Source organism: Oreochromis niloticus, linkage group LG12 (genome assembly GCF_001858045.2).
Source record: "Oreochromis niloticus isolate F11D_XX linkage group LG12, O_niloticus_UMD_NMBU, whole genome shotgun sequence".
NCBI classification, from domain to species: Eukaryota; Metazoa; Chordata; class Actinopteri; order Cichliformes; family Cichlidae; genus Oreochromis; species Oreochromis niloticus.
The window spans coordinates 33,645,550-33,661,024 of NC_031977.2; the positions used below are offsets into that span (position 1 = coordinate 33,645,550).

General features: G+C 39.3%; 1 protein-coding gene across 1 annotated transcript in view; it reads right to left on the reverse strand.

Annotated features, from left to right (window-relative positions):
- Positions 1 to 15,475, reverse strand: part of fras1 (Fraser extracellular matrix complex subunit 1) — a 311,100-nt gene that overhangs the window by 175,245 nt on the left and 120,380 nt on the right. Inside the window, 3 exon segments of the mRNA XM_019365971.2 lie at positions 934 to 1,077; positions 11,679 to 11,826; positions 15,070 to 15,159. Of these exon segments, the coding sequence (XP_019221516.1) occupies positions 934 to 1,077; positions 11,679 to 11,826; positions 15,070 to 15,159 (382 nt within the window).

The following is a 15,475-nucleotide window of genomic DNA, read 5'->3' on the forward strand; positions in this document are numbered from 1 at the left end:
TCATTAAACCCGGTGAGTGGCTTCAATTTCCCTGACAGGCTGGCTGGGGCCTTCTGAGACTATGCAAAAGTACTGTTGAGATATCTATATTAGGCTACGCCATGATTTTCTAAAAATGGTCTTATTAAAGACCTCAGGCTCCTTAACATCTTTAACTTTAGCACTGACAGTTGTTTTATGCAGTGAAGTGTACCTATACCACAAAAAGTTTAACTTTTTGGGATTTCCTTACCTGGATGATTAAGCATGCATTAAGACATCTGTATCTGTGTATCTGTAAGCGGCACAATGAAACAAGAGCAACCAGAAGAAGGGAAACAAAGCAATGTGGAGGTTTCTGTTGTTTTTAATAGGAATTCTTAACATTATAGAATAAAAAGCAGCTAAATCCCTTTGAAACCACCACAGCCACCCACACAGACAGACATAAGTAGAAGAAGAAGAGGAAAAAGAAGAAGAGGAAGTAGAGATATAAAAAGCTAAAGGAAAAAAAGATTCCCAGAAAGATTAAAAGAAGTCTGAGAGGAAGAAGGAAAATGAGTGGGAGAGATAATCTTATCAACAATGTGAGTTCAGACTCACAACTTTATATTCGCCCACATGCACAAAGTAAAACGAAATAAAAGAAGAAGAAACTTAAACAGTGATAACACACAGAAATGACGACTGTGACTGTGTGCAGTGCACCACTGATACAAGCTCAGTGACCACAAATGTGTAACTTAAAGCTAATCCAAATCAGAAATCAATAATATTTATCATCCTGTACTTAAATGTCGTTTTCAGGATTCCAGCAAACGGCCCAAACGTCTGCTTTTAGTGATGACGTTCACGCTTGCTGATGATCACTTAACACATTGATTAGCAGCACCTGGGTGCTACTTACCCTTTTATGGATGGAAACAGTACTGTAGATTTAAAAGCGAGTCCTACCTGCACATACTCGTCCTTCAGCGTAGAAGCCCACTGGACAGACAGACAGGCAGCGGCCAAGATGAAGTAAGGCCTGTGGCTCCCTGCAGCTGTCACAGTGATCAGGCGTTCCCGAGCACGACAGGCAGTCTGTGTGGCACTGGGCTGTAAACACACATTCAGTTCATTTAACTCAGAGATGTGGATTTCAATAATAACTTAGCATTTTTGGTAAAAATCTGGATATTGGATCAATTTTATTCAAGATTCGAGTTTATTCTACAAATCTGGACGAATACTGTTGGTGCACGCAGGAGCACTTGCTACTCCCTCGGTGACACACACATTTTGACATTTAATTTTATGCTAATTATATCTAAAAAATTGCCTGTGCACTGACACTCTGCAAAGGCAGACACATTAAACTATGCAAAACCACACACAGAGACACACACACACACACACACACATTATTTATTTTTTACTAAATTCCATCCAGTACATTTGGTTCTACGGTCAGACTGTTAGCAGTGGCACATTTTACTCAGTTAACATGTATCCTGTGGAGAGATTTTGAATACCAGTCTGCTGTCTGCCAGCAACTCCACTGGTGCACTTTGTGATCAAGAGTTAAAGTGCTTTCTCTGCCCACACTGGTTCCCAATTGATCCAGCATTTTCCCAAGTATTTATGAGTGCTAGACTGTTTCATTCATTTGCCAACTAATGGTACTTAAAAGTCAGTCTTCACTGTGTAAGCCACTATGTAAACCTAAATATTAGGAGAAGATCAGAAGAACTAAAAACCTGAACAGTAACACTCTCTACTTTTAATATTGGACTTAAAAATGGCCTTTTTCATAAAGCATACAGGTAGGGTTGCATCAGGTGAGCTTGAATCCTGCATTAGTTACTCTACAATAGACTAGGGCACCTGGCCGCTTTCCATGATGCAAAGTCAAAGTCAAAGTAAACTTTATTGTCATCTCCACTATATACAGTACAGCAGCAGTCTCCAACCTTTTTTGCACCACGGACCGGTTTGTGTCCGACAATATTTTCACGGACCGGCCTTTAAGGTGTCACGGATAAATACAACAAAATAAAACCAGTACCGGTACCAAAAAAAAAAAGATTTATTCATAACACATGGGAAAAGACCCAGGGAAACAGAGTTAACGATAAAAACGATAAAAAAATAACGATAAAAACCCTGAAAACCATAAATTTCACACCCGATCCTCAACTCTTCTTCCCCTCACATCCACCCAGCCAGGGCAGATGGCTGCCCCTTCCTGAGCCTGGTTTGGCAAGGTTGTTTCCTGTTAAAAGGGAGTTTTTCCTTCCCACTGTCGCCAAGTGCTTGCTCACACGGGGTCATCTGATTGTTGGGGCTTTCTCTGTATTATTGTAATGTCTATACCTTTGTCATAATTTGGCACGCTATAAATAAAATTTAATTCTATTGAATATGTGAACTTGCCTGGTAAAGATACATAACAGGTTTCCTTTTGTGAGTGACGTAACTGTCTGGTTACATTCTGGTATGATTTCACATTCTTCCTCCGTGCCTTTGAATGTGACGCCAACAGCTACTTTACAACTGTGCACATGTGATGATTTAGGAGTGCGAGGTCTGCCCCATAACCATTGTTCCCAGAGTGCGTCACTCACCAACACCATACAACACATGACACCAGCAGCTTTGTTCAAAGTGGCACAATTTGATACCCATGAATGAATGAGAAGATGCTTGTGCACTGCTGTGAGGGCTGTGAGTCACGGGTTAAAGCAAAATAGTAAGCACTTGTTTGGGATTGTGTCACAAGTCCTGTGAAACTGGAAGTTTAACACAGTCTATGGGTAATAGGGGTAAGTTTACATCTAAAGACTAAAGAGCACTATGTAAGGAAAAAATGACTAAGCAAAGACCAGTTGGTACATACATACAATACTTTTATTTAAAAAAATAAAAGTTGTAAGGCCCATTTCTGTGTAAAAAGGGCATGCACGCCTTAGAAAACTGGTCTGTTTATCAGTATGCAGAGGGATCTTCCACCAGGCATATGCACCACGTAGATGCTGGTCTCAAGTCAGATGTAATCTCTTTCATTTGACAGTGAAAATGTGTTTCTGCATCTCTTGTTGTGTTCAGTCTTCCATCCCTAAAAATGGACTATAAAACTACCTTCACCCAGAAAATGCAATCAGAAAGTATTAGTAGGAGCATAAATTATTAAAAAAGTACAAATAAAAAGACCAAATTATGTGATAAAGTATTTTAAAAAGTGCTGAGTGGTCACTCATTTTACCTATATACACTTTTTTTACATACACTATTTTCCTCTGCAGCTGAGCTTTCTGTGACATGAAAAAAAAAACTGCAGGATCTCATCTTAAAATAAAATTTATATCTAAAACAAACTAAAAAAAATCCCCTCACTGTCTCGTGTTAAAGTTTTGCTACAGCTTTTTATATGCCCAGGCTTCTTCTGGAAAATTACCTGCCCTTTAAAAGCCAAAAAACAACCTCTTAAAAATTAATACTTAAGCTCGGGAGCCTGCCATCTCCTGAAACTACAGATTCGGGGGAGGACAGCAATAATAACACTGTCGTATCTGGATTGCAGAACAAGCAAATGCATGCAGTCTCTTGTCAAACAATAAGCGAGGTTGCTTGCACTTGATTGCACTGTGATTGCTCCATTCATTATGTGAATGCATAGAGTAAATAAAGTGCCTGCCGCTTGAAGAAATGTGACTGAGGGATCTGATTAATGTGACAACTGCAGAACAAGGCAGATGGAAGAGAAAAAGAAGAAGAAGAAAACACAAGAGAAAGGACAAGAAAAGACTCAAAGCACGAAGAGCTAGAGCGACTGTGAGGGCAGGAGAGTGGGACGATAACACGAGAAAAATGAAGATGAGACTTAACGGCCAATAAGGCTGTCAGTAAGCCAGGATGTACTGTTCTAAGTATCTCTGTCCATCTCTTTTCCTACTCTAGTACCACTCGTTACACCCTCTCCCTGACTTCATTGTCCTTTATAGCTTCTTTCTTTCTCACCCATCCATTTCCTTTCCATCTGCCACTCAGTCTCACTTTTTGACCTCCCTTTTCATCCCACAACTGAATCTATGTGGAAAAATAAGAGTTTAAGAGAGAGGAAGTCAAGTGAGAAAATGGGAGGCTAAGACACTTAGCGGTGCGAGTTCTGGCCCGCTGACGGCTTTACCGACTAATATGAGTACCAGCCAAGTGTTGATATCTTTATTAAACTGGGCTCTCCTGTTTTACGAATCTACTCCATGTATTTGAACATAGTCTCATGGCAGTTTGTGAAAAACTTGCACAAACAGCCGTGTGTGTGTTTGTGGACACCAGGTTTTTTTTCTTTAGCAGAACACATTTATTTATCACACCTGGTAGAAAGCAGCCGGTCTCTAAATACTCTAAGTCCAATTTGGACCAACTGCAATTACTTCATCTTTGAGCCAACGTGATCAAATCAATCTGAGGCTATCTGCACTGATGAGTCCAACTCATTTGAATTGAATCTCTTTGCAGGAGAGATCAACAGGAGACTCCACCCAGCTGGTTGCCAACTGGTTGCAGTCTGAGTCACGGTTGCTGAGAGCCATTTTGCAGTTAAATGTTCTGTTCTGCTGATGTTAAATCTCACGTCAGCCTTTGACACCGTTGGCCATCACATCCTAATTGAAAGGCTAAAATACTGGGTTGGTGTAACTGTGGCTACGCCCACACTAGCCCGGATAGATTTGAAAACGGCGCTTTCATCTGAAAACGCTCCGCGTCCACACTAGCGTTTTCACAGAGTTGAGGGTCCACATTGAAACGACCGAAAACGCTTACGTTCCAGTCCTGCGCATGCGCAAAAGCGAGTGAGAATTAAAGAATTTGAAGAAAAGCTATCTGGAGCATGTACAGACTGATAATAATCTTTTTTAGGGCTGTCAAAATCAAAACAACTGCTGTATAATGCTCTCCGCTATCTTTGTTTAATTGGTCACATGACTGCATCTAATGACTAAAGTGCGCCATCGTTTTAGAAAGTCTGCCTTTTCGAGCGTCCACACTGCGACGGGACAGCTCCGTTTTGAAATGTATGCGTTTTCGAGAGCGTTTCCAAAATGCTGCGTTTTTCCTTGAGGAAAACGCCGTCTCAGTGTGGACGGGAGGCCAAAACGGAGAGAAAACGATGTGTTTTCAAACGAAAACGCATTAGTGTGGACGTAGCCTGGATCTGCCTTAGAGAGGTTCAATTTATTGGTCACGGTCACACTTCTTTGGTTGAAGCCAGGGTCTTTGTTTTCTGGTTGTAGCATTAGGTTTATAGGCATTAAGAACTACTTAGGCAGGTTTGGGCACTAAAGTCTATTTGGTTAGTTTTTTAATAAATTAACAGAATTAATCATTTAGGTTCAGTCGACTCAGCGAGAGTGAAGCAGTAATACTTTTTGGAAAATAAAACATTCTTGGTTGGGGTTAAAGATCAGTTTGTTTGTTATTTCCTTGGTTGTCACCTGGGTTTTTGTACTCTTTGAAGAGTCTTAACAACAACAAGCTGCAGGCATGAAATGCTTCCCACTTAAAGATATCAGTTTAAGAGTTGCATTGACTGTAACAATAACACAGCACAGTCCACGTCCAAACACTATCTTGCATTAAGACCATGACGGTATTTCTCCACTCTTCCTGCAAAAAATTTGTACCTGAATATTAGTGAAAACAAAGAAGTATATTTTAATACAGAACAGAACTCATGACTGCTTACAGCAATCTTTCTTCTTTGCCTTGACAACAGAGTGAACCAGAATAGCTTTTGTCTCGTCTTGAGGATAAGCCCACACTACAGGACAGGTTCAGAAATCACACACTTTGATCCAAGCTGCTGTTTACAGAACGCTGCCTCGACGCTCTCGCGCTGCACTTTAATTTTCTCACAAGCGTGACGAGCCAGAGTCCCTGAGGCACAAAATTAAAAAACTGCAGCATTGATTAACAGTTGTATTAAAACAACTGATCCAGAGGTGTGGATCCAGGCGCACTTAACCGCACAACACCGCCCTGATAATGGCAAACACCTAATGAGAAAACCCTCGCTCTGGAAAACTGCAGATGTGTTAATATTAGACAAGGTTGTTGTTGTTCTGTCGCTTTATAAAAGTGTAAGAAAAAAAATAACTGCCAATTTTACTGTTCGTACAAGCTTGACCTCCACCTGAGGCTGGTTATGTGCCATAGCCTGGAAAATAAGCCAACTTGCCAACATTGGCCAACATTTAACGACATTTGGCTGATGATTTCTGGTCATTTCACACCCTGACACACACTAAAAAGGCAGTGCCCCACTGTAATCCACCTAACTCTGCCAACTTTTTCAATCATAAGACTCTTTATTTAAGACAATAAAGCTCCAAATGGCATCAGATTAATTCAACTGTTCCTAATTTTGCTCATTAAAACCGACTAAGCAATGATAAGGTGCTGATTAAGAGGTTTAAAAAGTACTTGGAGTAGTTCAGTAGAAAGAAAATAAATTTTAGATGAAACTGCTCAGAACAAGGTTTATATTTTTTAAAGTAACAGGGTCAAGATTCCTGAAAAGAGATATTTAAGTTGATTTTCTTTTTTTTTTACTACAGGTTGAGTGCCATTTAATTCCATTGTACCCAACTGAAACATCTGTACAGCTGATATCTCCAAAACTTTCCAACTCACACTAAAATAATTCAGACGGATCGATAGCACCAGAAGGAAAATACAAACATTTTATTTTGGGGTAAACTGCTCTTTTAATGGTGTGCTTATTTATGTAGCATCCATGCAGTTATTAATCATCTCAGCCCCTGTAAGGAGTCACAGTCCTATGTCAAAGTAGGCCTTGGGAGAGTTTTTTCAAACAATAATATAAGGTTACATACTGTAAATGCTTTCGGGTAAGATGCCCGTTTTTTGATAGATTAGAGTATTTCTTTTTCTTTGGCAAACACAAAAACATGATTATTAATTTATAAGTGTTGTTGTGCTTCCACACAGCAGTGCTGAGGTTTTTCTGGAAACTGTTCCACGATTTTTTGTCTGTATTTAAGTTTTTGGATTCTTGGTGAAGATGTAGAAGTTTGTCTTTCACTGTTATGCTAGAGTTTGAAGTTTTGATTTTTGTGTTTGGATTCCTGATTGAATTGTTTTATTGGTTTTAATTCTGTTACTGATATTCGTTGGCTCTCGCTGTAAAAGCCAAACAAGGGATAAGGGTTGGAAATGAGCAACAGCTCTAAACCCCGAGCAGCACATCAGTTTCATGCTCCACGTGAGAACTATGTTAAATTGAAATGTCATATTTGAATTTGGTTCATGATTTCTTAGTTTTTTTAATTGTCAGTTTGATTTCTTGTGACATTGAGTCTTTGATTTCTGTTTTTATGTCACGGTTTTTCGGGTGAAAGCCGTTGTTTCGTGATCCTGTGTTTTCAGTATTGCTTAAGTACGTTGAGCTTTAGCTTTATTGGATTGTTTCTGTTTTGATAGTTTACAGTTCCAGTGCTAGTGTTTGTTATGTCTTGTGTGTTTGGTTCCCTCAGTGTTACCCTGTCTGTTCCCTCTGATTCTGTTTTTTTGATGATTGAGTCTTCTTCTCTCTGTGTTTAATGTTTGTCTTTTGTTTATTCCCCCCCCCCCGGCCCTCGGTGTACAAGCACTCCAGTCTCCCTCTTTGTCCTTGTCAGATTGTTTGTCTATGCTCTCTGCTTCCTGTTTTCTGTAATTCCCTGTGAAAGTTTTGGATTGGTGTTTTGTGTACTTACTTACTGGCTTTGCAAACAGCCAATAAACATCTTGCTTTTGTGTAACATTGACTGCCTTTGTGTCCTGCATTACACTCCACCTCACAACAGTAATGGGCCATGACTGAGGCTCAGGTGGATACACAGTTTTAAGAAAAAGAACTGCTCATGTTTAGGCTGTATCATTACTCTGTCAATGTTAGGCAATAAAACACTAAGTGAACCATAAAGTAACAGGTTAATGTTATCTGCCAATCCCAATTTAACAATGAAATTTGTTACCGTGTGAGATTTACTGTAAGAGTACAGGAAACATGAGTTATCTAATTAGTTTTTATCATCTCCACATACTTAGAAAATGGCTTGAAACATATTTTAAAATATTTAATTAAAATATTAAGTTAAGGAAACGCTCATTTTGGACAATGATCCTATTTTAAGTGGGTTAGTATCCCAGTTCAGGCCTCGCGGTGACAAAATGAATGGGACTGAACATAATGTGTGACTCTCACATTTGCGTATATTATTACAAACATTACAAATGCATGAGATTAAAATAAAATTATCAATGTGTCCAAGCTGAGAAGAACAGTTAGGCTGCAGGCTCCTCATTGAAGGAGTCACAAAGACTCTTAGATTTTTATCTCAAAGCTATCACGGCGTCCTTGCAGTTCCATACAGATTAATACACCTATGGCATCGTATCCGAAAGTTAGGAAAATAGATTTTACTGCTAAGTATGAAACTTTGAAATGTATTTTATCAATTTCAAATAACTAATCTGGGTCAGATCAAAGCAAAATAAGAAGCTGACATCTTTCCCCATGAGACCTGAACACTGCACGACTTCTGGTTATGCCCCTCAGGTAAGAACTGCCCAATCAGAAAAGAGGCTACGGACCTCTGGGCCAGTGTACAGCCATGATTAATAGGCTTAAAGGATGATTTACGGTTCCAGCAAAAAATGAGAGAGAGTGAAAGAAAAGGAGGTTGTGTTCTTTTTCCCCTTTTCTATTTTTAGCCACAAACTGAACTCAGTTGGGATGTTCAATTCACTAACAGGGAGGAAAATGGAGGCAGGGTTAATAACCGAATACGTGACATGTGAATTTATCACATCAGCATGTCAGTTTAGAGTTAAGTGAGCTAACCTTGTTTAAATCAATTTCTATTCAGACATGAATATATCTGTTATGGACCAACATGGGCATATTATTGCATGCAAAAACACACACGCTGTTCAAGTGTTCACATACAATGCAATGTGTAACTATAATCGATACCACTGGATAGACCTATAAATTCTTAGACATGTCTGAACCTGAAGCATGCCTCACTCATTAAAGACTTGGAAAGCTGCCCTCCATTTCTTTTTTTAGTTAAATATGAAACAGTCACTATTACCGAACTCTTAATTATTAACAGTAGCTCATTAAACCATCTCTGCTGTAAGAGAGCCATCATCTATCAGTGAAGTGACACTGGATCAAATCAGAAGCAACATTAAAGCAGTAATGACAGAAATAATAAAATTGTTTTCATGAAATTATTTTTATTTGTCTACTACTTAATTAATTTAGTGTAGTATGAATGGAAATGGCGGAGGTCTTTATCAGCAGGAAACGCTGTGAAAATGCAGTTAAAAGTCCAAAATCTATGCTCTCCTTCAAATTTTCCAAAGCTGTCCAGTGGGCCAGACTGGGGGTTTTGGCAGGCAAATTCTGGCCCCTGGGCCTTATGTTTGACACTCATGTTTTAAAGGCTTGTTGTTTATGAAGAAACTGTCATGAAATCATGAAATCAAGTCAAATCAAATGAAGGAAGAAGATGTTTGTGTATAGTCCTAATTCTGCTAAATGTGGGCAGGTTTTGGTTTTCACTAGGAAAAAGCAGTGTGAACAAAAACAACAGAACTGAATAGAATATTGTATTTATTTTTAGAATATTCTCAGTCTATTGTTTGAATTGGTCGACACCAGCATACACGCTTGTGAATTAAGATTAATGAGTGTGGCTTTTTGTGAATTTACTGCATAAATCAAATCATTTAGTGCAGATCTTTTTTTCCCCTACTGGCCGCACTGGGTACTCAGATTCATAAAACAATCGGCTACTCCAGGATATTACATTTTATAAATTTCTCATGTTGTTTACTTGGACTAATTAGACTGTTTGCCTGAGAATATGCATACTTTAGATTTGAGACATTTTAATATTCTGCTGGGTAGAAATACAGTAAAAACTAAGAGAGCATGAAGACTGCCGAGGGACATAAAACATGGAGACGATAAATGTGAATGAAACAACTTATTGTTGTATCAAACTGAACATTTGAATGGCACAATGAAAAATGCCTCTGTTTCCCAGCTGTAATTAGTTACTCACGCAGCCAACCTGAATTACAAGTCTGCCTGAACTTAAACAATGTGGTCCCTGTGTTTAATTGCCTGTTAGGTTATTTATTTATATGAGAAAATGGTTATAATTGCTGGCTGTGAATATACCCATTTTCAGTCATTAAGACAGATGGAGCCGCCTCTTTCAAGGAGGGCGGTGAAACGTGAGAGCTTTGATGTGGTTTACAGGAGGAAATCAGCTAGAAGCCATAATTCAATGTCACTGGAAGAATTTTTATTTCTTAATTTGCGGTATTTCCACTTGGAATAGGTTTTTATTTGCACCTGTTAGGGCCAAACTCACTGCTATTGACTCATCCTCTCATTTTCTTGCCAGTAAAAGTTTTTTCTCGTCATTAATTGTTAAATACGTTTATTTTCTGCCAAAGAGAAAGAGTGCAACCAGGAGGCAATATGATAAAAAAATAAAAGCACCCACAGCAAAGAACAAAAAGGACCCAGAAATTCAACTCACATCACCAATGTTGTTGAACAATATCAGATTAATACACACATTAACATCAATATTAATATGCTGACATGAATGAGAATTTGACAGTGATAAAATGAGGAAAGACTTATTGTGAGATCAGTTTCACTCTCAGTGTGTAGCTGATGACATGCTGACACACATGGAGCACTTCGCCTTACAGCACATTCATCACAAAGGAAAAACAAAAATGATATTGCATGATTTCACTTTTTAGCCAAATAGCATCTCATTTACAGGGAACACGATTTTGGTTACGTACTTTCAGGATGAATGAACGAACACAAAAAAGACAAACACATTTATACCTGAGCAGTACAGACATGGTGTTTGATAACGAGGGGAGAAAAAGATAAAGAGCTCTGCTCAGGAAATGTTCTGGAGGGGGCAGAGATGGATGTTTCACAGAATCAGAAACTCAGGTTTTCATTCATGACTCCTGATTTTTCACAAACAAAAATCGAACATACAGGGGGAAAAATCAATCAAAGAAAAGCCACAGAAACCAGTTTCTCCGACTTTAGGCAGGCAAAGATAAGAAATGCAGTGTACCTTAAAACATGTCAATATGCCAGGCAGGACTTTTATACTTTAAACTGTTTTTAGTGAGTACTCTCGGACATTTTCATGGCTATGGTCGTCTCCATTGTCAAAATGATTCTGGTGAATGTATGAAACGGGCAGTTTAATGAAATGTTGCTGAACTTGGCAAAATAAACAGGTATTTATTGAAACTATTAGAAACCCTTTGATATGTGTGTGTGTGTGTGTGTGTGTGTGTGTGTGTGTGTGTGTGTGTGTGTGTGTGTGTGTGTGTGTGTGTATACATGTGTATTCATATCTTTGTGGGGACCGAAAATTGGAAGTTTACTATACTTGTGGGGACCAAATTCCCAGTCCCCACAACTTTGACGGCATTTTTGAGACTCAAAATGTGGTTTTACAGTTGGGTTATGGTTAGATTTAGGCATTCGTTTTTGGTGGCTAGGGAAAGCATTCTATCCCCACAAGATATGAATACCCGACATGCATGTGTTTGTTTGTGTGTGTCACTTTTCCTGCATGGTAACATACCTTGGTGACACTCGGGGCAACATTGGCCGTCCTGAATGACAGCCAGGGTGCCCAGAGGGCAGGTACGGCAGGATCTCAGATAACAAGTCACCTGGGCATCGTGGCATTCACACTCACGACAACTGCCATCACTCCATCGAGCAAGGTTCTAAAAAAGAGAGGACATAGTATTTGCAGCTGTAAATGGGAGGTTAATGTTCTCATTATGCTTAAAGTGTGACTGCGGTAAAGGCTTTTATAGAGGATGGACAGAATGTGGAAAACACTGGAAGACAGAGGATTTTGACTTTGAAGAAGCTGATTAACGATTGAAAAGGATGCCACACAGAGAAGGCAGTGGTCTGAATGCTAATCAGCTGCATGTGTCCGTTTTAAAAGAAGGCTGACAGTCACGACTCTCATATGTTTTTTGAAACAGAATGAGTGAACTGACTGAGGCCCACTGAGGGGAGATATCTGAACGGGCGACAGCAGGAATGTCAGTCACAAAGGGAAAAGAGCCTCACATGGAAAACTAAAATATTTTTCAAGAACCTGTGAAGACTTTTCAGACTTTTTACTGTCCACACGGGGAACCAAGCAGATCGCTTTAAAAACTAACGTGTGCCATCACCTGGCTCTTACACCAGCGCTCCCATTATTTAAGAAATTCTACAGGTGTAAGAGCTAGTTTGAAGCATGACTCATCTTCTTCATTTGCAGATAAGAGGTTTTTTTTTCCTGAACAGTTTTAGACTTCAGTCCTCTGAAGAACGAGATACACCCGATGATTCAAAGCTCGTCTTTAGCTTGACGATGTGAGAGACTGATAAACCTTGACTTTATCAGTCTCTCACATCGTTTTTAAGGAGTTCTCATCCACTCCTTTTTATATACTACTTCAGTTCATTGATGTTTGTGGCCATTCATTTGAGCACCGCTCTTTTAAGATCCCTCAACAGCATTTTAATCAAGGTTGAGGTCCAGACTTTATTTGGCTGATTCTTTTTGTTGTAGGTTGCTGTTGTAGGTTTGTTGCTGTGCTTTGAACCATTGTTCTGTTGCATGACCCATTTTTGGCAAAGCCAAATGGCCTCACACTGGACTCTAGAAAACTTTGGTATACAGAGGAGTTCATATTTGAATCAATGATTGCAAAGTTCACAGATCCTGCAGCTGCAAAACAAGCCCAAATCATCACCTCTCCACCACTGTGCTGACAGCTGGTATGAGGTGTTGGTCCTGATTTGCTGCGTTTGGTGTTTACCAAACATGGTGCTGTGTGTTATGGCCATTTTTCCAGAAGTCTTGTTGTCTGTTTGGATGCAATTTAGCAAACTGAAGTCACGCTGCCATGTTCTTTTTTGCAGAGCAGAGGCTTTCTCTGGACGGCTCATCCAAAAAAGCTACACTTGTTTTTCTAATTGCACTTTAATATTTAACATGCTAACTGTAGAGTCTGAGATGTAGCTGTTTTTGCAGCATTGCACGTCCAGACCTTGGAGTGAAAGTCTGAGACATCCACTCCTTGGAAGATTCTGCTATTGTGTTAACACACCTGAATGCTCCAGACGAACACACTGCCAAAACATCAGCTTTTACAGAGGTGTTCACATGTGCCGATGTGAAGCATAATTGATTAGCAGCACGTAGCAGCTACTTACCCTCTTATGGATGGAAACCATAAGTTTCATCAGTTTTTCCATTTCACAGAGTCCTTAGAAAACTTTTTGTTTGCGTGAGTGTACGTATGAGCACAGTTATAAGTACAAAATCAATATGAGCTTAATAAGTCTGTTGTTTAAGTGACAGTCGTTATTATTAATCTCTGACTCTCTTCCACAACGCGTCTTTGTCCTGTCTTCCCCTCTAACCCCCACTGGCTGCTCCTCCCTGAGCCTGGTTCTGCTGGAGGTTTCTTCCTGTTGAAGGGAGTTTTTCCTTCCCTCTGTCGCCAAAGCACTTGCACATATGGGGTCATATTATTGTTGAGGTTTTCTCTGTTCTCTTTGTATTACTGCAGGGCCTTTATCTTACAATATAAAGCACCTTGAGGCAAATGTTGCTTTTATTCTGTGATATATAAATAAAACTGAAGTGAATCCATGCTATTTAATCCCTACATGGGGAATCCTTTAGCACTGTGAGTCCAATCAGCTTTCTTTGCAGAGGTGAGAAAATAGCTACCTGTGTGACAAAGGATACAGACAGCCTAGGTTATCTGTGCATGAAGAGAAATCTACAAATGTCATGGTGCTAGCTGATTTCTGCATACTCTTCTCTCACTTGTATTTAATCCATCTTTAAAGCTTTATAAGGTAAAACTGATTTGGTCAATTAGCATAAGCCCCACAAACGCACAGTATAAACCAGAGCTGGGTTGGGAGCAGAGATAGTTCCTGCTCCTGCGCATCTTCTCCAGAAAAACCTTGGCTCAACAGGACACTTTATATTCATATCTGAGATATTCTTTTATGCAGGGCAGGTTACAACCTCTTTTTATTTATTATACTTAAGGTGTAATAAAATGTTCCCATTTAGACCAATCACACCTTCAAATAAACACCTGAAAACGGTTTCATTTCTTTCAGTTTCCCTATAAATATTCTGTTAATGTGCCTTTAAATCAACCAGAAGATAAGTGTTGGGTAAACACAGTTCATTATTCTAACTCATTAACTTTCCGAGCTGTTATTTTCCAAGTCACTCGTGAATTCAAACCAGTAATCATCCCGTCACAAACCTGCAGCTTTAACCTTTCGGTGACTCTCTCCCATCGCAGGAAAACACCAAAGCTGATACAACCGTGTATAAATGTGTGTAGGCGCGTAATAAGTATGCAGTATCTATCTGTTTTTGTTTACTCGTGGTAAGATTAATTCCTCATGGAGACAAAAAACAATCTATTCAAAAGGATAATAGTTCTCCCGACACTCGCTCTGAGCCACAGCTTTGGTTCACCATCCTGCAGCGTTACATTAGCATCATCCCCATCAATGTGAAAAAATTAAAGCTTTGCATTGTGGTTTTCCAGGTCTAACCTATGAATAATGAAGCTGATGAGCCTCTAAAAGAAACACAAACAAAAGATTGTGACCTAAAAAGCCCTGATTAATTTCACAGCTATGTCCAGAAAAACACGTTTATTCTGTCTGAATGCAACTGTAATTTCCAGTGTTTAGAGTTTGTGTTTGTGTACAGCTTAATAGTGATGTATTTGTTTTCGTAACAGACTCCTCTGCAGAGAGACTTCATGCCACTTAGCTTCTTTTTTCTTATGTGAAGGGAGAGGAGCCCTGTGGAGTCTTCGTCTCTCCCACACAGTACGAATTCTTTGCCTGATTTTGCAATTTTCCATCTTGTTTATAAGCAAACAAGCTCAAAGTAAAATCTAGACTTGTGATAGAAGTACCTTGTAGGATTTTCCCTTGTGCACACAGGAAGGTTTCGCAGAGGAACACTCAGGGCAGCATTTCCCTGGCAGGTTAACGAGCTCAGATCCCTGAAAAACAAAGAAAATCTACATTTTTATAAAATTCTCCTCATGAAATTACAGACTGCAGCTAAAAGAAAAGACTACAGCACAAGAGAAAGCTATTTTGGAAATGGTGAAGGAGAATAAAGGAGTAACGTGGAAACGAAACAGAAAAAGAAGGAAACAGGAGAAGAACAACGAAGGAAGGGGGAAGGAGGGAGAAGGGATGATGACTGGAAAGGAGGAAGAGAGCAGAGAGAGCAGTGGATACAAGTAAAGTAAATGAATAAAAAAAAAAGAGCAAACCAAAGTATTTGCTGTAAATCTACAGATAGAAAAACAA